General features: G+C 41.8%; 13 protein-coding genes across 13 annotated transcripts; 6 read left to right on the top strand and 7 right to left on the bottom strand.

Moving 5' to 3' along the window:
* Positions 1-14: 14 nt before the first annotated feature.
* Positions 15-3874, bottom strand: WALSEDRAFT_31044 (ATP-citrate synthase). The gene is made up of 5 exons (XM_006956132.1): positions 3849-3874; positions 3724-3755; positions 3290-3590; positions 962-3244; positions 15-912 (listed from the first exon to the last, which is right to left on the bottom strand). The coding sequence occupies exons 2-5, from the start codon at positions 3747-3749 to the stop codon at positions 85-87; spliced, it is 3438 nt and encodes a 1145-aa protein (XP_006956194.1). The 5' UTR covers positions 3750-3755; positions 3849-3874; the 3' UTR covers positions 15-84.
* A 551-nt stretch (positions 3875-4425) lies between these two features.
* On the top strand, positions 4426-7666 carry WALSEDRAFT_67176 (AAA-domain-containing protein; the record flags this gene model as incomplete). Its single annotated transcript, XM_006956133.1, has 6 exons — positions 4426-4512; positions 4558-4716; positions 4760-6717; positions 6765-6869; positions 6916-7009; positions 7059-7666. 6 exons carry the CDS (start codon positions 4426-4428, stop codon positions 7575-7577), a joined length of 2922 nt encoding a protein of 973 aa, XP_006956195.1. The 3' UTR covers positions 7578-7666.
* WALSEDRAFT_42674 (phosphoglycerate mutase-like protein) lies at positions 7637-8810 on the top strand. Its single transcript, XM_006956134.1, has 4 exons — positions 7637-7697; positions 7745-7858; positions 7909-8069; positions 8120-8810. Exons 1-4 carry the CDS (start codon positions 7655-7657, stop codon positions 8471-8473), a joined length of 672 nt encoding a protein of 223 aa, XP_006956196.1. The 5' UTR covers positions 7637-7654; the 3' UTR covers positions 8474-8810.
* WALSEDRAFT_59245 (hypothetical protein) lies at positions 8115-9740 on the bottom strand. Its single transcript, XM_006956135.1, has 2 exons — positions 8859-9740; positions 8115-8809 (listed from the first exon to the last, which is right to left on the bottom strand). Exons 1-2 carry the CDS (start codon positions 9733-9735, stop codon positions 8577-8579), a joined length of 1110 nt encoding a protein of 369 aa, XP_006956197.1. The 5' UTR covers positions 9736-9740; the 3' UTR covers positions 8115-8576.
* A 573-nt stretch (positions 9741-10313) lies between these two features.
* WALSEDRAFT_67179 (pseudouridine synthase) lies at positions 10314-11984 on the bottom strand (the record flags this gene model as incomplete). The annotated part of the gene is made up of 2 exons (XM_006956136.1): positions 10314-11574; positions 11622-11984. 2 exons carry the CDS (start codon positions 11982-11984, stop codon positions 10342-10344), a joined length of 1596 nt encoding a protein of 531 aa, XP_006956198.1. The 3' UTR covers positions 10314-10341.
* A 51-nt stretch (positions 11985-12035) lies between these two features.
* WALSEDRAFT_67180 (hypothetical protein) lies at positions 12036-12376 on the bottom strand (the record flags this gene model as incomplete). The annotated part of the gene is made up of 3 exons (XM_006956137.1): positions 12036-12109; positions 12157-12239; positions 12283-12376. 3 exons carry the CDS (start codon positions 12374-12376, stop codon positions 12053-12055), a joined length of 234 nt encoding a protein of 77 aa, XP_006956199.1. The 3' UTR covers positions 12036-12052.
* Positions 12377-12509: 133 nt separating this feature from the next.
* WALSEDRAFT_62193 (cytoplasm protein) lies at positions 12510-13134 on the top strand (the record flags this gene model as incomplete). The annotated part of the gene is made up of 2 exons (XM_006956138.1): positions 12510-12953; positions 13000-13134. The coding sequence occupies 2 exons, from the start codon at positions 12510-12512 to the stop codon at positions 13132-13134; spliced, it is 579 nt and encodes a 192-aa protein (XP_006956200.1).
* Positions 13135-13165: 31 nt separating this feature from the next.
* On the top strand, positions 13166-13729 carry WALSEDRAFT_35095 (glutaredoxin). The gene is made up of 2 exons (XM_006956139.1): positions 13166-13555; positions 13602-13729. Exons 1-2 carry the CDS (start codon positions 13171-13173, stop codon positions 13670-13672), a joined length of 456 nt encoding a protein of 151 aa, XP_006956201.1. The 5' UTR covers positions 13166-13170; the 3' UTR covers positions 13673-13729.
* On the bottom strand, positions 13623-14810 carry WALSEDRAFT_59246 (hypothetical protein). Its single transcript, XM_006956140.1, has 3 exons — positions 14725-14810; positions 14634-14675; positions 13623-14581 (listed from the first exon to the last, which is right to left on the bottom strand). The coding sequence occupies exons 1-3, from the start codon at positions 14770-14772 to the stop codon at positions 13757-13759; spliced, it is 915 nt and encodes a 304-aa protein (XP_006956202.1). The 5' UTR covers positions 14773-14810; the 3' UTR covers positions 13623-13756.
* Positions 14811-15212: 402 nt separating this feature from the next.
* Positions 15213-16699, top strand: WALSEDRAFT_59247 (hypothetical protein). Its single transcript, XM_006956141.1, has 2 exons — positions 15213-15635; positions 15681-16699. Exons 1-2 carry the CDS (start codon positions 15278-15280, stop codon positions 16592-16594), a joined length of 1272 nt encoding a protein of 423 aa, XP_006956203.1. The 5' UTR covers positions 15213-15277; the 3' UTR covers positions 16595-16699.
* Positions 16687-18581, top strand: WALSEDRAFT_31048 (hypothetical protein). The gene is made up of 5 exons (XM_006956142.1): positions 16687-16768; positions 16811-17335; positions 17385-17567; positions 17613-18292; positions 18346-18581. Exons 1-4 carry the CDS (start codon positions 16697-16699, stop codon positions 17964-17966), a joined length of 1134 nt encoding a protein of 377 aa, XP_006956204.1. The 5' UTR covers positions 16687-16696; the 3' UTR covers positions 17967-18292; positions 18346-18581.
* On the bottom strand, positions 18024-18412 carry WALSEDRAFT_62198 (hypothetical protein; the record flags this gene model as incomplete). The annotated part of the gene is made up of 2 exons (XM_006956143.1): positions 18024-18292; positions 18346-18412. The coding sequence occupies 2 exons, from the start codon at positions 18410-18412 to the stop codon at positions 18024-18026; spliced, it is 336 nt and encodes a 111-aa protein (XP_006956205.1).
* Positions 18582-18591: 10 nt separating the features above from the next.
* WALSEDRAFT_42693 (homocitrate synthase) lies at positions 18592-21056 on the bottom strand. Its single transcript, XM_006956144.1, has 3 exons — positions 20898-21056; positions 18949-20849; positions 18592-18899 (listed from the first exon to the last, which is right to left on the bottom strand). Exons 1-2 carry the CDS (start codon positions 21034-21036, stop codon positions 19699-19701), a joined length of 1290 nt encoding a protein of 429 aa, XP_006956206.1. The 5' UTR covers positions 21037-21056; the 3' UTR covers positions 18592-18899; positions 18949-19698.
* Between the last annotated feature and the right edge of the window lie 74 nt (positions 21057-21130).

The following is a 21130-nucleotide window of genomic DNA, read 5'->3' on the forward strand; positions in this document are numbered from 1 at the left end:
ATTATAATAATTGATGCAAAGTGAAATATATTTTAAAACACCGTGAAAGAAGACATAAAAAGGAGATTAAGATATATAATGAAATTAGTTCTTTGGTGCGACTTCAACGCGGTTGAGATCAATGAAGATGTCATCAGCAGGGTGTCTGTAGAGTGGTTGTCTGAGTCTCTTTTGATCCAAGAAGTGACCGATGAAACCGATTGTTCTACCCAAAACGAATAAACCGTTCAATGTACCAATCTTCATGTAGTCTCTTGCTTCTTCTTCATTGAATGCACCTGAGCACTTGAGTAAATCACAGAATGCAGCTGCGATACAACCATCAACGTTAAGAATCAATGAATCCTTCTTTGATGATGTGACGTTTTCAACACCAAGTGCGTAGTCCATAGTTGCGTGTGATGGGAAGTTCTTGATAACGAAGTCCTTAACCAATTCGACACGTAAATCTGGGTTAGTCTTTGACTTGATCTTGTGACCAATACCTGGAATCAATCTGTTGGCCTTTCTCATTGAGTCAACGAATTCTCTTGGTGAGAGACCTGATTCAACACCACGGGTGAATTCAGTAGCAGCACCATCGAGCGCACCACCGAATCTGTCACCAATTGTCAAAAGACCTGAACAGAGTGCGGAGATTAAGTCCTTTCCTGCACGTGCGGTAACGATGGTGTTCATTGCACCAGATACAGCTGGACCGTGATCAGCGGTTAATTGAAGAGCAATTTCAAGGAATTTGCATGCGTAATCTGGTAAACGTCTCTTGAACCAGAGGAGAGACATAACACCACCAATACCAATTTCTTCCTTGAAGACATCACTGATCTTCATACCGTTGTAAAGAAGTTCTTGACCACGTTCATCTGAGATGGTAGAAATGAAAGCAGCTGGTTTACGGATCATACCGAGTTCCTAGGTGCTTTAGTTAGTAAAGATCATAAAAAGTATCTTTTTTACTCACTTGTGCCCACTTGTAGTCCATTGGGATGGTTGGTGGTTGTGGCTCAGACTTTGGAGTGATTTGACCCTTAGCAACGAGATCTTCGTAAGCAGCACGGAGAACATCTGGGAGTTCTTCGAATGTTTCTGGAACAATGAAGCCAGCGTTTCTCATAGCAGTGTTCTTGGCATCAGCGGTTTCAGAGTCTGAGTTAGCCATGGAACCAGCGTGACCGAATTGAACTTCAGTGCTGAACATCTTAGCACATGTACCAATTGACCATGCAACGATTGGCTTCTTGATGATACCCTTCTTGACTGCATCAATGACGCGGTATTCTTCAACACCACCAACTTCACCGAGCAACATGAGTAACTTGCAGTTTGGATCAGCCTCGTAACGCAACAAGTGGTCAATGAAGGTAGAACCTGGGTAACGGTCACCACCAATAGCGATACCTTCGTAAGTACCATCGGTAACGATTGAAAGGATGTTGTTCAATTCGTTTGACATACCACCTGACTTTGAGACGTAACCAACTGAACCAGATCTGTAAAGCTTTGATGAGAGGATGTTGTCCATCATACCACCAGAGTTACCAATACGGAAACAACCTGGCTTGATACCACCAACGGTTGCAGGACCGATGATGAGTGTACCCTTCTTCTCAGCCTTGACGAGGATTTCTCTTGCGAAACGTTCTGGAACACCCTCAGCAATGATGGCAATTGACTTGATTTGTGGGAAGTCAAGGATTTCCATAACTGAGTCGAAAACTGAACGTGATGAAGCAAAGTTAACAACACAGTCAGCGTCTGGGTGCTTAGCGATAGCCTCCTCAACTGAAGTGTAGACAGGAAGCAAAGTTTCCTTAGTACCCCAGTAGAACTTTTGAATGTGGTGACCACCGAATGGGTAGATCATAGCAGCGACAGATGGAGTCTTACGACCACATGAGTAGTCGAAGTCAAGCATACCTTGGATAGCTCTTGGTTGGAGACCGAAAACGAGACATCTGGTGTTTTCGTCGAATGGTCTGAAGTCTGGTCTCTTACCAACTTCCTTGCTGGTGTCGAAGGTAACGATAGCATCCTTTGGTTGAGTGCGCTCTCCGGAGGCAACGTCAACTGAACCGACTGATGGAGCAGCGTTGACGGCGTTTGCTGGTTCACTTGAAGCACCCTTAGCCTTAATTGAAGCTGCGGTTGCGGTGGTTGGTTGAATTTGAGCAGTGGTCTTAGTCAAACCAAGGGCGAGTGGAACAATAGCAGTGATGTGAGTTTCTGGACCATAGACGTTGATGTCAACACCAAGGGATTCACCAAGTAAACGCATAGCCTTAAGACCTTCTTGGTAGTTTGGACCAGCACGACGGACGTAGATCTTGACGTTGTGCTTTTGGAGTGGTTGTTGGAATTCCTTGAGTGCTTGGATGATACCCTTGAAGGTTGCGGCAACGTTTGTGAAGTTGGCAATACCACCACCAATGATGAGTAATTTACCTTCTGGGTGTGGTTCACCGCGGGTGATGAGGTCAATGATAGTCTTTGCGTATTCGTAAGTTTGACCTTGGGTTGGTGCACCGGAGTATTCACCATAGTTTGCAAGTTCGTGAGCGAAACCAGCAGCGGCAATAGCGTCAGAGTAAACGACGGATGCACCACCACCAGCAACCATAGTCCAAATACGACCTTCTGGCTTCAAGACGGTGAGCTTCAATGAAGCACCAGTTGAACCATCGAGCTTCTTGATGTAAGCCTCTTCCTTGGTTGAGTCACGACCGAATGGAGCTGGCCAAACCATTGGTGGACCACGGTCTGATGAGACAGCTTGGCTTGGTGGAGTGTCGTCACGAGCGATAGACCACTTTGGACCACAAATGTAATCAGCTGTTTGATCGATCTTTGCTGCCAAATCGAGGAAGTGCATGGTTGGTGGGGAGGTTGGGGTAGCATCGAGACAAACGAGTGGGTTGATTTCAAGGTAAGCGAAGTGAAGGTCAACGTAGACAGCGTAGAGACGCTCTAAGAATTCAATGAGAACATCTTGCTTGGATGCTTCAACGTCCTTAACGAGACCGCTCTTGAGTTCTTCTCTAGTTGGGAATTTACCGTCAACTGGTGCGATAGTAATCTTTTGTGCCTTTGCGTCAACATCACCGACGTCAACACCACCTTCGTTGGTGAAGAGAATGTTGTCACCTTCACGGGTTGAGTGGATACAAACGTAGTATTCGTCCTTTTGTGGGTGAGGGACGAATGGTTCAGCGATGAAGTTGTTGAGTGTACCGGTAACGCTTTGTACCTATATAAAATGAGAAACGTACTGGATGTATAGCTAAATACCTACTTGTTGTTGCTTACCAGCTCTCTCTACAATCCATTGCTTACCACCTTCTGACCATGTCTTGTTAATACCAAGCAAACCAGCCTTTCCTCTACGCTTGATAAGCTGGTCTGGTTTGACGACGAGCTTTTCAGTGAAAACCCATCCAGGCAATTGGCTGTCAGGTGTGATAGTGTTGCTTGCGGAGTCCCATTTTATTTGTGCAACATTTGCGTCTGGGAAGACAAAGTCCTTTGATGGTTTGATGTCCTCAGATACAGATGGCGATCTTGGAAGCCAGTAGCTGACGATTCTTTTGCCGTCGCTAAACTTTGTTAGTAAATCCTCGGGAAATGATAGTGGGGGCTTCGAAAAAGAACCGCCGAAAGCTGGCGAGAGCATATATTCGATTGATTCTTTCTTTAAAACGACCACTATCACCATGAAAGCAAACTTACTATTCAGAAATAGAAGCAGAGGACATTTTGGTCTGATTACTGTTTAGTACTTGGTGAATAGTTGAAAAGATAATTCTCACATTAGCTGGTGCTGTTAATAAAACTTACATGCCAATGGTGTGCTACTTACTTTTGTTTTATTAGCTCTAGATGGTAAAGAAACAACCCCAGTGGTGGCCTTTTCTCTAGTCACTGAATCTTCCCCAATACGAAAAGAAAAATCATCAAAAATAGCAATAAGAGAGAGATGAAGGGAGATGACAAATGTTAAAGGAATATATTCCCTTTTGCTTCTTACAATCTCTGTTTCTTGTTATTTTCCTGCCGCTTCTCCTGCCGTTGGGGGTGGTCTTTGTTTGTGCGCAGAGATGGCCTGATTTTAATAACTTCCGATAAGAGATATATTATTAATATAGCTTTTACATATACACCAGAGTGTTTCTACGTGAACATCTCTCCTTCTTTATTCACAATACGATAAAGCAATACTGAGTAGATATTTGTAATTCTAGTGACTATAATAGTATCTTCAATACTAAATTAAACTATTCCGAAGGTTTCCGCGGTATACTTCATATCTCGATATAACGGCTATGATGTATACACAAGATGTGACAGAAGCACTTTATAGATCTCTATCATGTGATGTCTATATCGCTGTATTTTCCCTTTAACTCTAACTTCCATCTTGATCGGAGAGATATGCCAGAGATAAAATACAAGCAGCTAAATAGCAGCTTGGTTAACCTACCATCTTCAATCTACTCGCAATTAGTCACAAAGGGGATCGTCAGTATCTTTATTATTTATCTACTCAAACTGAAATGACCTCAGCGACCACAATCACTCGCTGTCATTGTTAGATATGCCGATAAAGAATTCTACTTAGGTTGGACAGGTATGGCATCAGCTATAGCTACACTTGCTATAGAAGATTACCTGGAGATAGATCCTTTAGTAGCAAATGCATACGGTTTAAACGAAGGCTCAAATGTGCGTAGAAATATGTTTAATATATCTGTCTTAGAATCAATAGGTCACAATATCTCTCCATTCTTCCCTTCCGACCGCTAAAACAGTAAGCGTAGTTCCAGATACAGCCGATGATTGGGAATTGCTGGAGGCGCACGCCGAATATGTCGAGGAGAACCTCCTATCGCAAGTCAGAATGACATCAACAACTCAGCCAATGGTCGTTTACCTTCCTTCCTCCTCTTTTTTGACTTTTAGGGTAGAGGCTACAGATCCGGTGACGTCGTCATCCTACAATGGCACACCGGCAGTGCGTTTAGATAGAGATACAGAAGTCGCTTTTGCACCAAAGCTGCGTAGACCTCCTAGTAGCTCACAGTCGACGGTCCGGCCGACACAGACTCCATTAGAGCAGGACGACAGTTCTGTCCAGCAACTCGTTCGATTGCTCCCTGCGAGAGTTATTCCAAGTACGGAAGCTGGAGTTTGTTATGTTTCATCTTCGTTTCTCCAGAAAATTGGCATTGGCCGTAAGACAACGTTCCAACTCACGCGTATAAAGTCGCCCATTACGCGCCATAATGAGATAAAGGAGAAAGGGAAGGCCGATGATAATGGTCTATCACTGGGCGGTATGAGCAACTCACTCAAAAATGCTACAAGTAAACCATACGATGAGACAGACCAATCTCTTGTCTTAAGCGTCGTCCCCGATGATGACATTCTTGATGGACATATAGCCATACCTTTAGGTTCTCACCAGCGACTCCAATGGAAAGAATACGAGCTGTTATCTATCCAGATATCCCAGTCGCAAGTTCAATACCATGAATATGATATCCTCAAACCATTGTTCAACACATCAGATGATAAAATCTTACCAGGTCAAGGAGATTTGTTGCAAAATGCAAGCGAATTTTTGATAAGTTCTTTGGGAATGTCCTTGTCGAAATTGAGTACGAGTAGGCCAACCGATAGGTCGTTAGGGTTGCTAATCAGTGGTGGTTTCAGCTCAGGTAAAACAAGTCTAGTGAAATCGCTCGCTCATCATTTGGGTCAAGATAGCAGAATATTAGCAAACAGTGTCTACGAAGATGTAAGCGGGTGGTCTCAAGAGAAAGTATCCACTATAAGTGATAAATTGTGTCTTTTGATAGAAGAGGCAAACTTGAAAGCGCCATCACTGATTATTTTAGACAATTTGGACATCCTATTAGCTACAGAAGATGAACAAAACAGTAATCAGTCGAGCAGAGCCCGTACACTCTCCGAGATATTCGTCAGATTATTTAGCCCGGGAAGCTGCAATCTTCCGCAGGGTGTTGTACTGGTTGGAGTAGCCAGTAACAGTCTGCATGCCTCAATAGGCGCATCTCATGTATTTGGACGTGAAGTTAAAGTAGGCTCGCCAAATAAACACATTCGAAAAGAGATCCTCGAGATGATATTGGAAAGCTACACGTCGGTTGATTCGTCAGATGTGAACACTGCATTAGTAGCAAGCGAGACAGAGGGATACCTACCTACAGATCTTGTTAGTATCGTCGAAAGGGCACTTCACCATGCATCACTAGCGCACAAGCATTCTGAAGAGATACTAACAATGCGTACATCCCATCTCGAGCGGAGTCTCGAGGGATACAGACCGCATACACTCCGGAATGTTAGCTTGCAAAGTAGCTCGGTAGGATGGAAAGACATAGGCGGTATGCGCTATGTGAAAGGCGTTATCAGAGAAACACTAGAATGGCCAACTAAATATGCCGCTATATTTAAGAATTGTCCATTACGCTTGCGTTCCGGTTTGCTACTCTATGGCTTTCCGGGATGTGGTAAAACGCTAATTGCTAGCGCGGTAGCCAAGGAGTGTAATCTCAACTTCATCTCTGTCAAAGGACCTGAATTGCTGAACAAATATATCGGCCAATCGGAAGCCACAACTAGACACTACTTTGAGCGTGCTCAGGCTGCTAAACCATGTGTATTATTTTTTGACGAGTTCGAGTCAATTGCGCCAAGGAGGTATGTTATATAAATGCATCAAGTGGATATTCTAACCATACATATAGAGGACATGATTCGACAGGTGTGACTGATCGTGTTGTCAATCAGTTCCTCACACAGATGGATGGTGCTGAGGGTCTTGATGGAGTTTATGTACTTGCTGCAACAAGGTATGTAAAGTTCACACAACGATTACTCCAAGCTGAGATAAAGCAGTCGACCAGACCTTATAGACCCTGCTTTACTCCGTCCGGGAAGATTAGACAAATCCTTGCTCTGCGATATGCCCGACACGATCGATAGGTTGGATGTAAGTGTTTCTATGTTTCAAATATGTATTGATGCTCAAAATGACCTAGATCCTGAAAACATTAACAAAAGATATGGATGTTGATTCGGATGTCGATCTTCAAGAGATCGCGTCAAAGTGTGTCGATTACACTGGTGCAGATTTACAAGCATTGATTTATAATGCCCATCTGGAGAGTGTGCATGCCGCGATTGCGACTGACGAAAAGACAGTGAGTTCCGAAGAAGAAAGCCAAACGCCTCCTCGCGAATGGTCAATATCTAGCAAGAGTCCAATGACGCGATCAGAAGAAGCTGAACTTGGCCGGCGCGTCGAGAAGCTATTTAGCTCGACGAAGAAGCATGCGAAAGAGACTTCAAAGGGAGAGAAGCGACAAGAGAATACCTCACGAGCAAGGATTACTGCTGAGAATATACACAAATCGCTTAAAAATACGCCTCCATCGGTGTCCCAAGACGAATTGCGTCGTTTAGATAAATTTTATCACTCATTTACCTCTGGTCGTCCAAGTGATTATAAGGGTGGTAACGAGGGTACAGTTGTAGGCAGCAGGAGTAGTTTAGCTTAGAATAAATGTGTTTTTATTTTTGTTAAACAACCTTATCATTTTTGTAATTAGCTTTGTTCGACCACCATCATTGCGATATGACAGAAAAGCCATTTCCACGTGTATTCCTAATTAGACATGGTAAGTACTCATTTACCGATAAGACTACACACTCAGTAACGAGAAAGGACAAACTGAATGGTCCCAGAATGGACGTCACACTGGTACGAGTGATATACCATTGACAGAGCGTGGTGCACAAATAGTCAAAGAACTTGGACCACGTGTTGTTGGTGAAGGAAGTATGTGAGATGTTTCTCAGTCTATGACCAAGCTAATATACACATCATAGAACTCATTGACCCAAGCCAAATATCTAAAGTATTCTTATCACCACGTCAACGTGCAAAATCTACCTATGAGCTCTTATTTGGTGAACATAAAGTTACTGGCGAAGTAGTAGAAACAAACGACGCTCGCGAATGGACATACGGTGACTATGAAGGTCTCAAGGTGAGTATATTAGCTAATAATTCAATAATAACCTAATAATATACACTCAGCCAGCTGAAATTAAGGCACTCAATCCAAATTTCTGGATATGGACTGATGGTTGTCCAAACGGTGAATCTCCAGAGGAGTTAACAGCCAGAGCTGATAACCTCGTCAAGGAGATTAGGGAGGTTCACAGAAAACATCTTGAAGATAGGAAGAACGGTGTTGAGACACAAGGTTCTGGTGATGTTGTCCTAGTATCACATGGTCATTTTAGCAGAGTTTTCATACCCCGTTTCCTCGGTTTCGAATTACAAACACTCGGTCCAAAACTCGTCGTCGAAGCTGGCGCTGTTCAAGTATTAGGTTATCAGCATAAAAACCTCGATGAGCCTTCAATTTACGCTATGAATTTAGAATAAAGAAATTATAGTTAGTGCTTTTACAAGCGTTTTATTAGAAATGATTGTCTTGGATTTTGTATTTGGTGTTGTCTTTGTTTTCTAGATTTCTGGCATTATGCATTTAATCCCAGATGAGGTCAGAGTCACCCTTACTTGCTAATACCTCCCATGGGTTTCTGCCTGATGGTTTCGCTCCTGCACCATTAGTTTGTCTATGCTGACGCAATCTCTCTTGCCTCTCATTCTCGTTTTGGGTCTTTGAGTCATTCTTCGCTTGTTGCTTCTTTGCATTCTGACGTTGCTTCTTTGTTTGCTCTTGTTCAACTTGTTGTGCGACCTGCTGTGGAGTCTCATCTTAAGACTTTGTCAGAAAAAGGAAATCACGCATAAATCTCTCACTCACCCTTCACAGCTGCCTTCTTTGAGCCGGCCATTGTCCAACCGTCATCAGGTTTTGCAGATTGCTTGGTTTCTTTTGTGATACGCATAACGCGCGCCTTGTTTTCTGGGGTATCGAGCTCCTTGTCGAGCATATCATCAACTGAAGAATTAGTTGTCTTGAGAAGACTGTTCTCTGCGACAGGTGCATTCATGCGGGTGTTAGTTGTAGCTGGGGTGTTTTCAGACCAGGTCCAGTCGCCGTCCTTGTAAATATCAGATGATGGATTAAGCACCGTCTGGCTGTCAACCTTTGGTGCATGATCCCAAGCATCTTCTACGAGTTCTTGGGTGTTTTCTGCTGGCTTCTCTTCAATGAAAGATGGTTTTTCAGTCGATGGCGTCGTCGATTTCTTCTTTGAGCTGACGGCTGTCCATTCACCTGCATCCAAGTCGTTGAACTCTGTGACGTTAAGTTTGGCAGCTGGTTGAGCTTGCTTAGCTGGTTGCTTAGTTGGTTGATGAGCTGGTTGTTGAGATTGTGTCTTCGTCGATTTCGCTGGTTTCTCTGATTTTGTTGCTTTCTTCTGTGTTTCTGCTTTCTGTGCTGGCTTTTCTACTACTTTCTCGACCTTCTCTGCAGCCTTCTTCGCTGGTTGCTCAACTTTGTCGGAAACGTGGGGAACACCGGCGTTTGGCTTATTAGTGGTAGATTTCTTCTTGTTCTTCTTTCCACTAGCGGCTGATGCCTTCTTTGATGATTTCTCTTGGTTGTGACTTTCCACCCGCTTAGCTGTCGATTGTGGTTTAGCCTGAGTAGAGGCGTACAATCCAACTGCTAAACCGATAGCAGCAAGTGCGTATACGACACTGTTATCCATTTCAACGCCTCCAACAATCATGGTAGTTTAGAATAAAGCAGTATACATCAAGATATTACAGATTTTATAATATTATTTATTAACTCATTCATATCATCCTTAGTTTTGCTCTTTTGTAGCTTATTTCTTGGTTTATAGTCGTAGCTCGTTTTTGTCTTCTTTCGACTGCCAGCTGTATTGCTGTTTGTGAGGTAATTCAATAGATTTGGTGAATTAGATTGTATTATTGTACTCATATCCCTCCCTGTATACTTGCTAGACGCTTGGAATAACAACAAAACTAATGCAATAATAAATGACCACTTGAGTACGAATATCACGGTACGTATAACGAATTTCGCGGTATTGTATAAACTTAGTATTGTGGCGTATATCAAAAGTAAAGATATTACTAAAGGTAATACTGTCTCCCAACTTGGCTTGTTGCTAATCACCGTATATCCGTCCTCGATAACAGCATACAATCGCGGCAATAATTCTTTATCCCATATACCAGCAATTTGACGTGGTAATCGACGTATATAAGCCTTTAAAACTGGTGCTATATAATCCATTTCTATATATTCAACGTATTTGATAAGTTTGTTATGAATTAGGAAATATTTACAAAAACTAACAAAAAAATTCTCATCCTTCAAGTTCACCACTCTTGAGTGCTTTCTTATCATAATTATCCTCATCGTCTGATTCGAGTGTCGCTTTCACACCACTGTTATCCGCACCATCAAGTTGTGCATTCTGGCCCCCTTTTACACCCTTCTTGCCTGCCTTGATAGCTGATTCTGTGATCACACCTTCCGGATTGAGATAGTCGAGTTGCTGACCCTCGTGACTGTCTATCATACCTACCCAACGACTGTAGACATTACCAAGTACTTCTTCCTTCCTTAGACGTTTGTAGATGTATTCATGCTTGAATGCTTCTACTTTCTCTTCATATGGTACGAAATCTATGAGTTCTCTCCTATCTCCATTTATTTGCTTTGTTGTCTCACTCTTGATTTGCTCGTCAGACGGATACTCAACATCAGTTTTACCCGCTTCAGCATCCTTGCCCTTCTGCTTGTGTACTTTTTCGACTGCCTTGTTAATTCTCTCGCCGGCGTTTTGGTCAATATGCTCATTGTTTTCTTTAACGCGGCTGTTGTAGACGTTAAAGTGGGGCTTTTCAAGCAAGAGTCCTAATCCTGGTGCTTTTGGTACAACTATTGGTAAATCGGTGTAGGTTGTAGGAATGAGTGATGCTGGTGTGCCCGTTCTAACGACGTTTACTAACATGAAAATCATCTTACGAATTTGATGCAACATGAAACTCTGACCGTAGAATCTGACGCTAATCCACTCATTACCTTCGACTAGGAAGGGGTCTTGTATTGTGAGTTTTTTCATAAACCTCTGTGAACTTCTATCTCTGAATCCTTTCCCTATAGTGTAAGACCAAAAGTTGTGACTGCCTTCAAACTGTGCGAGTGTTTCGCGTGCCCTATCAAGTGTATCGCTATCAATACGGTAGGCCCTTTTACGTGTCATCATTGACGCTATATCCTCTGTCTCATCGACACCTTCCCAGAATGGATGGCTCGATTTAAGCCTCTTGCCGAGATTTGACCATGGTGAGGGTGGAATAAAGACGTAAGAAGGCAATAAATACTCGTATGAGCGACTATCACAACTTGTACGGGCGTCAAATGAGTTCTGTGTGCGCACAAATCCCCAGATTCTTATGTGGTTAGGTAAGTGCTCATTTATCTTCTCGACAATGTCAGGTGTGTCTGGCAAATCGACGATCATTTTGAGTGATATGACGTTAAAAGCTGCGTGTACGCTTGCATCTGTTCTTGCTGCCCTTTGAAGATTTACCTGGCAAAAACATAAGTTGTCTTCTCAGATGAATGATTTGTACGTACTTTACCAGGGTCTGTTGAATTATCTGGACTGATAACACCTGCTTTTATCATAGCCACGAATATATCACCTTCTATTGTTTTCACATTTCCATGTGGTTGAATTTGCATACCATTGTATCCTGTACCGCAAAACCCAATAATGACAGCGCATTTCCTCTTTGGCAACTTAGGACCAGATTGAGTGATATCGCTAGATTTTGGTAAACCAGCCCATTCTCTCGTCCATTCTCTACGATCGTCTAATGGTTGTCCAGGTTGTTTAGTCGCACGCTTATCAGATCTCTGACGTGAATTCTTTGCTCTTTTATTGTTAGGTTTCGCAGCTTGATTGCTGGCTTCTCTTTTCAGATTGTTGGTTGACATTCTAAGGAAGAACCTGGTTGTAAGCATAAAAAAGTATCAAAAAAGTAAAATTTATAAGGAATATACAATTATTGTTGCAGCTTCTCTCTATTATCTATGAGTGTTTGCTTTCTCTCTGAAAGTGCCTATGAGGGTGCGTAAATATGAGTCTAGTGGGGTATAATTAACCTACAGATTGTTGTCTTTCTGATACACCGTGTAAATAGAAGCCTGCTGTTCCAAATGCACCTGCAGCTATCAAATGTCCCCAGAAGTCTACAATCGTCAGACTGATTAGAAAAGTAATAGAAGGACGCACTATCAAAAATATTTCTTCTCTCTATAGCCAATTGCCAACATCTAGTAGCTAAACCAAGTGAAGAAAATCCTAATACGTATGAAGCGAGTGCCATAGTCTTAATAGTAGCGTTGAAAGAAACAACTCGGATGGTTTTATATTTTCAATCGAATGGTTTATAATATAGTTTAATAGGTAATTGTTAACTAATATTATTTACAGTTATCAACCCAGCTGGGTCTATTTATATGGGAAAAGACAAGTTTGAGAATGAGGAGTTAATCAAGTACGCTGATGAAACTGATATTTGGTTTCACGTAGACAAATACTCTTCTGCTCATTTATACTTGAAATTACCTGAAAACTCTGTCTGGGATAGTCTACCACAGCCATTGTTATCGGATATTGGTCAATTGACGAAAGCGAATAGTATACACGCTAATAAATTGGATAATGTTATCATCATCTACACTCCAGTAACTAATCTCAAGAAGACAGGTGACCTTGACACTGGTACAGTTTGCTTCCACAATGATAGGCTCGTTAGAAGGGTCCACATACCAGCCAAAGACAATGCAATAGTAAACAGACTCAATAAAACAAAAGTGGAAAAACAGGTCGATTTCGTACAACAATCAATAGACAAACAAAGAGAACTCGGTCAGCAGAAGAAGAAGATCGCTATCTCGAGGGTTAGTTGATGTAGCAGGTCTCTATAACATTATTGACAACTTCTAGAAACAAGCAGAGCAGGAAGCAAAGGAACAGCACAAGAGGGATAAAGAAGCGAGAAGTTACACGAATATGTGGACAGAGGAGGACTACAACCAGCCTGGACCAGAAGGAAGCGATATGGAAGATGATTTTATGTGAATTTTATCTAAAATACATTGTTCTTTATCTACCGTCATGATGTTTAACTTATTGAGAAACAGCGCATCAACTAGAGCAGCTAAATTGCTTCAACCTGTATACACACCTAGCACACTCACAAGACTAAACAACTTCCGTCAATTATCCACTGAATCCCGTAAACTTATCGACCAAGCCGTAAATGCGCACCCTATCGTTTTATTCATGAAAGGAAAGCCATCTGCACCTCTCTGTGGTTTCTCTAGAGCTGTTGTGCAAATTTTAGACGTACAAGGCGCTGATCCAGAGAAGATAAGAGCCTATGATTGCCTTGAAGATGATGAATTACGTAATGGTATAAAGGAGTACTCAGATTGGCCAACCATACCTCAAGTATATGTAAACGGTGAATTTGTTGGTGGCTGTGATATCCTTTTGTCTAGTGAGTTTCATTTCTTCTTTTTTTTGCCCTTTCTAATGCCTCAAAGTGCACCAGAGTGGCGAATTGTCACAGCTACTCAAGGACAAAAACTTATTGTTAGAATTTGCTAATGAGTAAATTGTTTTATATAGATTATCAAATTAATATAAATTTCGATGAAAGACAATGAGAAAAATTTCATATATACGTTTTTTTATCACTCTACTTTGGTGGGTTGTAGACCAATTTTCTGGTCTTGATTGGTGACCATTTCAATCTCTTAACATAGAGTGAAATAGCTGTCATTGCTGATAAGACGATGACTGCTTGCATACCCATCTTCTTTCTGTCATCGTGTTCCGGTTCGGAAGCCCAGCTTAAGAAAGTGGAAACATCCTTTGCCATTTGTGTGGTAGTTGCTGGTGTACCGTCATCATATTCAACCAAACCATCAAACAAAACTCTACCCATAGCGATTTGACCACCTGGGAAGTATGGGTTGAAGTTCATACCTTCAGCTACTGAAATACCAGCAGGTGGATCTTGGTATCCTGTTAACAAAGCCATGATGTAGTCAGCACCACCGTGTCTTGCTTTAACCATTAAGGAAAGGTCTGGTGGTAAAGCACCACCGTTTGCAGCTCTTGAAGCTTCTTCATTTGGATATGGAGCTGGCATGTAGTCCGCCAATTTACCTGGTCTTTGGAATGACTCTCCTTGGTCGTTTGGACCATCTGTGTATTCGACTTCCTCAGCCATTGCTCTTGCTTCATCTGAAGTGTGTGAGACTGCGACCAAGTTTCTCCAAGCGATTCTATCTAAACTGTGACAGGATGAGCAAACTTCCCTGTAAACTTGGTAACCTCTTCTGATGGAGTTGTGATCAAAACTGTCTAAGTAGCCATTGTGGGACCAAGGGAAGTGAGGAGCGTGGAGACCTTCTTCCAAACCAGATGCAAAAGCCTCGTCGAAAACGCCAAATTGGTAGCTATACAATGCGGCGCTTAAACCAGAAATGGAGGCAGCGATAGCGGCGCCCTTATTTGACTAAAACTGATATTAGAGAGTGGTCTATATTGTATAAATTATATATTCTTACGATATTACTAGCGCTGCCGGCTTGAGTAGACGCTTTGCGGGACTGATAGAGCTGTTAAAATGACTCTATGAACGTTCTATAATGAACCCACGAATGCCTTCATTTGGGCAGATGCCGCTCTGTTAAAGATGCTGAACATTTTTAGTTTTTTTCTATTGCACCTCGCTGTACAAGATCAACTGAATAGAGAAGGCTTCAAAAATTACTAAGGAGGAATATTAATTGGTCAATTCGAATTCTTATAAAGTAAACTCATATTTTATTCTTGTTTTTTTACTCTTTTATAGATTTATATCCTAATTCCTATTTCCTGTCTTCTAATTGGCTGACGTTGTATGACACTATATTGAGAAAGTAAATATTCCACTTAGTTTTACTTTAGATGTATGCACTTAGAAACATACTCTATCATCCTGTAGACCTCACTGTCAATCTACCAAACTCAGGAATTGATCCCGAGACTGTCCCCAAAAGCGAAGAACAGTTTTTAACGCCTATTAAAACTATATAATACACTTACACACACCAACTCTTATATAGAGAAAGGTGAAACAAATCTCAAACAGCATCATGCAACTTACACCAACACTATCATCATCCAAACAGATCCATAGAAGCACGATACCCTAACTAGCATACCAGTTATGAATTTTATAGTAATCATAACACTACTATCCTTACTATCCTATTCCTCATCTTTCAGTTTCAATGTCACCTCAAAAAAACAGTGCGATACATTCGAACTAAACTGGAGTGGTGCAAAGCAAGGCTCTGTTAGTTTTGTAGCCATTCCTAATGGCAACCCCCCAGACGAAAGTAAACCCGATCGCGTTCTTGTGGCCCAAGATATAGGTGACGATGTGTCGGGCACTTACAAGTTCGACAGGTGGCCAATGGCAGAGGGCGTGAACTTTACAGTGACAATGAGCGACGGTACAGGCTTCGGCGCTGGTGGTACAAGTGATATTCTCGTAACTGAACTAGGAGATGCACCTTACTACTGTGTGTTTTATATACTTATCCTTTGTTATTTTCTAACTGATACAGGTGGTTATTCTGGTAATCTCGCGTTCAGCTTTTACGCAGAACCTGAAAAGAACTGGGACAGCTGTCAGACTATTTCTCTTCATCCGATAAACAAGACAACCGACAGTGCATTCGATTATTATGCGATCAGTCCAAATTCCAAACCAGAACATATAGAGCGCGTGACTGACAATTCTGCAATCGTCGATTACAAGTTTACCCAACCTGTTGGTTCACAGGTCATCATTTTCGCAACTAGTGAAGAGGGCGGTGTACAATACAGCTCCGGCGGAAGCTCGCAGATCACGACCTTAGGAAAAGGTGATGATACAAGTTGCGTTAAGGATCTCGAGCCAAGTCCGACAGACCGTGCTGCACCAACTAATACAGGCGGAAGCGGGAGTGGTGATCTCAGCGGTGGAGAAAAAGCAGGTGCTGCTGTGGGAAGCATCCTTGGTGCTGCAGCACTCATAGGTGCCATAGTAGCATTTATTATTTTCCGCAGGAAAAAGTCAGCTGAAAACCATGAACACGCTCAGAAGGTAAAGAATGACCATGGATACAATAGTGAATTCGATGAAGGTCTTGATGGTAGTTATACGCCTTACGTTATGAATCCAGGCAGCCACTACACCTCGAGTCACCACCAGCTCCCAACTGAAACCCAAGGTCTTACTGAGACGGATGTCAACCGTAATAGCTATAGTAACGCTACTATCCCAGCATCGCCAAGCACGGGTGGACTTCTTCTAGGCAGCAACCCTAAGCGTCGTTCCGGACATCAGCAGCAAGAATCGACAATCAGCAAGGAACCGCGGTATCACACTGACGCTGGTCCGTATGTCGTTCACAATGACAATGATGATGATGCCCTCGTTGATGTACCACCAGCTTACAATTTCGATGGGCCTAACAACCATGAACATAGGACATGAGGACACTTTATATTTCTCTAGGATTGTTTCATTTTCTCTTTTTAGATTATATAATTGGAAAAATAACTTTATTCTTTTTTAATACATTATTCGTTGACGATGATGACATCCAATGGTTTGATTCAGAGTGTTAGAGAGAGTGGCAGATATGTTGTAGATAATGGACTACTAAACGTGAGTACAAAAATACCTAAGTACACGAAATAACATGCGTAGATATCAGATGATGCTATAGATATCGTACTGAATAGAATAAACAACGAAACTTTCGAGAAGTTATCAACAAATCATGGATATAAGTTACCACTGAAGTTCTCAAATATCTCGGAGGAACTCTCTGTATTTGGTTTGCTATCTGCCTTGAATTTCGCTAGCGGATATAGAGAGACATTACACAAATACACTGGGAAGGGTGCATTCGATAATATCAAGAGATTTGTACTAGGGTTATTCCTTTCTAAAGACTCCGGGACACTCACTGTCGACGGCTTAGAGGGGTTCACCAATGAGTTTACGATTGAGTTGCTCGATATTAAGCCATTCAACGAGAAGCCACATCCGACATTACCTGGCGTCGTTGTTGGTGAACGTGACGATGTGGCTTTCGAGTTCGTCAATCTCGTTACTAGCACGCTGAATGACATTGGACGCACTTTGAGACAGCTTAATAAAGCATCTTTTGGTGATTACCTATTTGATTTGTTCAGTCAGGCAAGCGGGGCTGATAATATTGTTAACGATGTGAGTGATAATAAAGATACAATCTCTTTACTCACAAAAACACAAACAGCTTGTTACGCGTTTCGAAAGCTTCAGAGATGAACACACTGTCAAGGTTGGTGCGGATAATGTTCAGATTAAGCTATACAAGAAGGCACTTATCCTGGTAGAGACTATATCGATTGAGTTGCGCGGAAGATCGGACGTGCCATTTGAATTGCCTAGTGTTGAACTTCCTATATTCTCAGATAATGTGAGTAAATCTGGACTCTTTGTTCTCTTGTTTACCAGTATCCAGGTCATTCCATCGATGTTGCTCCACTGGGGGATCATAGAGATACCTGAATCAAGCAGCCACTTTGACGAAACCACCAAAAGGGCTTTCAAACATGATGAGGAAGAGTACAAAGCTATCATAGATGGTCTTGAACAGGAGCAGCAGCGTGATTTAGGAGCTGTCGTACAAGGACCTTCACTCTCTTCTTCACAAGCAGCACTCATAAGATCCGCTGCTGTTGAAGCAGTACGTAGAATGGCAACGAAATCTCCACATTCGGAGGTTGAATTCGACGCATATATCTGGTCAGTTAGTAAACAAGATCACTATCGCCGTTTGGTTAGATTCTCAGAACAAAATACTGTATATTATTAAAGAAGATTAGAATATATTACAAGCAGTGTTTTCGTATGCGTTTTCGTTTAAAAAATTCTATGGAGATAAACTCTGGGCTTTCTCGTGGTTCCGTAGAGCTTGTCGCTTATTTTGATACCAGATCCTGACTGAATTCGGAGACATATTGAGCTCAGTTGCTAGTGCTTGCCTTTCGTCATTCGAAGGGAATGGGTTGGCGTCGTAGCAACTCTGTAGCCGTTCAAGTTGATAGGCGTTAGCTCGTTTCCTTTTAGCTTTTATCGGCGCTTGCGCTGTAAGTGATAATGATGTTGATGCGTTGCTGCTACTGCTGCTATCCTCGCGTGCTGTTATATGCAATGAGGAGGAGTTCTTTTTTTTTTATTTATGACTAACTCACAATGTGATGAGAATGGTTTAGGGAGTTCTATAACATTGCTATCCTTTTTGCTAAATGGTAATCGCATGTCTTGTTTTTATAAGTTATGATTTTTTTGATGTAGTTCAGTGACAACAGCGGGAAATTTGATGAGAATAATCAGAACTTTATTACCCAACGTTATATCTTTACCCCTTAAACAGACAACACCAGAATCAGGGTAGTGGCACGAATTTTGAGGTACGACATAGATCCGCGATACCCCATTTATGAAATTATTGAAATTTATATAAATTATAAAAATAAATTTTCAGTTGGTGCAATAAATTTATATTTTGTAATACTTTTCACGGTCATTTCGCGTTAATTTCACGGCTAATTTCGCGTTGAATCACTCATTCGATCAGATTTCCGCCTTCTCGATATGGGACACCAAAACTTTATCTACTTTACCATGCATCCGCCTCTATTATCATCACATAACGTCTGAAATTTTGGCACCAGTTTTCTCTTACTCTGAATCATGAGATGTCTTTGCTATTTGACTAATCGCTATTATTCCTAGTGGTATTCTTTACCTGATAAGACAGTTAGCCACTGGCTAGTTCATTTAACCTATTGCACACGTCGGGGCCATTCCAAATGTCAATTCCAACTTTGGGCTGGATCTGCACGCAGTAAGTCAAGTATTACACCCCCTTCCTCGGGTCTAGTACCTGATTCCAAAGGGAAGCTCAGCGAAGGCCGCCTTGTGGAGTAACCGCTGTGCATTTTACCTGCATTCCAGTTTGCATTATACCACTTGGCATCGAATGTAAGTCTTCTCTTCGGCGATATGCTTCTAGGTATGTACCTTTCGTCATATAAGGGAAACAAACTCCCGTGTATCCGTCCTTTAATGAGTATTTCATCTGAGTTATCTTCATTCCGAAGATTGACTAACGTCGTCCTCGAGCCGTTATTGATATTATAAGGCACAGGTGCCTGGTAGTCCGTACTAAAAAAGCGTCTGAGTGATGCTGGGCGTAAGAATTCTCGAGTCCTCTTAATTGCATCTATCAATATATTTACCCTGTTTCTCAGTCTCATGCGGAACATCAACATACGCATCTTTTCTCTTCCGTAGAACAATTAAAAAAAACCCTTATCGCATTCGGCATTGATGTTTTCCGTTTTACCCTAATTTATCAAAACAAATATTCTAGACTTCTACCCGAAAATTCCTTTTCTGGATAAATAGCAGTTCTTATTTTTACTAGTTATATAATTTATAAGAAGAACAAAGGTACATAGATTTCAATAAGCGAAAAGAGATAAAGAGATCGTATTTTTTGATTGTGTATGCAATTGCGTTTTATCCGAACTTTAACTCACTTACTGTGCTCTCTCTAACAGCTTTTGGAATTCAGGTGATTGACCAGGTTCACCCGCTTCAATTGATGCGTGGTATACACGCAAGATGTTGTCGACATCGTCCATAGACATTTGTGACTTAACGTCAGCCAATTGCTTAATCTTTTGAGTTGCATCCTTAACTTGATCATCTGACAATGGTAAATTGAGTTGATCAACACGAGATTTGACGGCATTCCATCCAGTCAGTCTGTGACCGATTGAAACATATCTTGTCATACCGAAATCTTCCGGCTTGAGAATTTCGTATGTTGTTGGGTTGTTAAGAATGGCCTTGGCGTGAATACCAGCCTTGTGGGTGAATGCTGAGAAACCAGTGATGTAGTTGTTGAATGGAATGTTAACTTCAACTTCCTTTGCGACCAAATTTTCGATTTCACGCAATGCAGGTAAGTTGTATTTAGCCTTGACGTATTCTGGGTCAGAAGCGTACATTCTTGCCATCAAACCACCAAGTGGGGTGATACCATTACGTTCACCGATACCCAAAACAGATGTGTCAATGTGAGTAGCACCAGCTTCCAATGCAGCGTAAGCGTTAGCGATAGCACAACCGGTATCGTTGTGGAAGTGAGTCTCGATATCGCAGCTAACGACACCTCTAAGGGTTCTAACCAAGTCGTAAACTTGACGTGGAGAAGCGCAACCAACTGTGTCAGCAACACCGACTCTGTTGACACCGATTCTGTCAACGGTTCTGTAAATTGATAACAAGTCAACGATATCTGATCTAAATGAGTCTTCTGATGAGAATCTAATTTCAATACCCTTTGACTTTACGAATTCTATAACTTCAATAGCGGATTTGGTGATGTAGGCCATGTCTTTACCATGTGAAAATTCTCTAAGGAAAGATGAGGTACCGATGACAACGTCGACACCATCAACACCAGTCTCTACGGCAACACGAGCGTCGTCCATGTGACATCTAATGTGAGTAAGGATTTTTGACTTGAGACCAAGTTTGCAGATAGCTTCACAATCCTTTCTGGATTGCTCAGAAGCGGTAGGTGAAGTGAGCTCAATGTAGTCGACACCGAAAGCATCCAAAGCCTTAGCGATCTTGATCTTGGTCTCGGTGTCGAAGAAAGCGTTAGCGAATTGTTCACCCTCTAAAGATCCAATCAGATGAAGGAAGAAGACAATGACTCATAACTCACCTCTGAGTGTAGACTCAATAATTTGGAAGTTTGATACGTTTGACAAGAAGCTGTCTACACCAGCGTATGGGTTGTTAGCGTTCTTTTGAGTTAAATTGGTTTGATTCTCTACGACTTGAAATTCTGATTGGTCGGGCATTGATGATGATGGTGTGAGTTAGAGGAGAGGAAGTTGAAAAAAATATTTTTATTCTTTGTTAAGCTTGTATTACTAATTATATCACATTTATCAG

Source organism: Wallemia mellicola (genome assembly GCF_000263375.1).
Source record: "Wallemia mellicola CBS 633.66 unplaced genomic scaffold WALSEscaffold_2, whole genome shotgun sequence".
In the NCBI taxonomy this organism is placed as follows: domain Eukaryota; kingdom Fungi; phylum Basidiomycota; class Wallemiomycetes; order Wallemiales; family Wallemiaceae; genus Wallemia; species Wallemia mellicola.

Bases quoted from the DNA above. Each gene is read 5' to 3' on its own strand.
- WALSEDRAFT_31044 (XM_006956132.1), bottom strand. From the start codon at position 3,749: ATGTCCTCTGCTTCTATTTCTGAATA. The intron at 3,591-3,723 runs GTAAGTTTGCTT...AACAAAGTTTAG, and splicing joins TCTGCTTCTATTTCTGAATA to CGACGGCAAAAGAATCGTCA. The intron at 3,245-3,289 runs GTAGGTATTTAG...CATTTTATATAG, and splicing joins GAGCTGGTAAGCAACAACAA to GTACAAAGCGTTACCGGTAC.
- WALSEDRAFT_42674 (XM_006956134.1), top strand. From the start codon at position 7,655: ATGACAGAAAAGCCATTTCCACGTGTATTCCTAATTAGACATG. The intron at 7,859-7,908 runs GTATGTGAGATG...TACACATCATAG, and splicing joins ACGTGTTGTTGGTGAAGGAA to AACTCATTGACCCAAGCCAA. The intron at 8,070-8,119 runs GTGAGTATATTA...ATATACACTCAG, and splicing joins GTGACTATGAAGGTCTCAAG to CCAGCTGAAATTAAGGCACT.
- WALSEDRAFT_59245 (XM_006956135.1), bottom strand. From the start codon at position 9,735: ATGATTGTTGGAGGCGTTGAAATGGATAACAGTGTCGTATACGCACTT. The intron at 8,810-8,858 runs GTGAGTGAGAGA...CAAAGTCTTAAG, and splicing joins AAAGAAGGCAGCTGTGAAGG to ATGAGACTCCACAGCAGGTC.
- WALSEDRAFT_35095 (XM_006956139.1), top strand. From the start codon at position 13,171: ATGATGTTTAACTTATTGAGAAACAGCGCATCAACTAGAGCAGCTAAA. The intron at 13,556-13,601 runs GTGAGTTTCATT...AATGCCTCAAAG, and splicing joins CTGTGATATCCTTTTGTCTA to TGCACCAGAGTGGCGAATTG.
- WALSEDRAFT_59246 (XM_006956140.1), bottom strand. From the start codon at position 14,772: ATGTTCAGCATCTTTAACAGAGCGGCATCTGCCCAAATGAAGGCATTC. The intron at 14,676-14,724 runs GTGGGTTCATTA...CAGCTCTATCAG, and splicing joins CTGCCCAAATGAAGGCATTC to TCCCGCAAAGCGTCTACTCA. The intron at 14,582-14,633 runs GTAAGAATATAT...TATCAGTTTTAG, and splicing joins CCGGCAGCGCTAGTAATATC to TCAAATAAGGGCGCCGCTAT.
- WALSEDRAFT_59247 (XM_006956141.1), top strand. From the start codon at position 15,278: ATGAATTTTATAGTAATCATAACACTACTATCCTTACTATCCTATTCC. The intron at 15,636-15,680 runs GTGTGTTTTATA...TAACTGATACAG, and splicing joins AGGAGATGCACCTTACTACT to GTGGTTATTCTGGTAATCTC.
- WALSEDRAFT_31048 (XM_006956142.1), top strand. From the start codon at position 16,697: ATGACATCCAATGGTTTGATTCAGAGTGTTAGAGAGAGTGGCAGATAT. The intron at 16,769-16,810 runs GTGAGTACAAAA...TAACATGCGTAG, and splicing joins TAGATAATGGACTACTAAAC to ATATCAGATGATGCTATAGA. The intron at 17,568-17,612 runs GTGAGTAAATCT...ACCAGTATCCAG, and splicing joins TTCCTATATTCTCAGATAAT to GTCATTCCATCGATGTTGCT.
- WALSEDRAFT_42693 (XM_006956144.1), bottom strand. From the start codon at position 21,036: ATGCCCGACCAATCAGAATTTCAAGTCGTAGAGAATCAAACCAATTTA. The intron at 20,850-20,897 runs GTGAGTTATGAG...TTGGATCTTTAG, and splicing joins TATTGAGTCTACACTCAGAG to AGGGTGAACAATTCGCTAAC.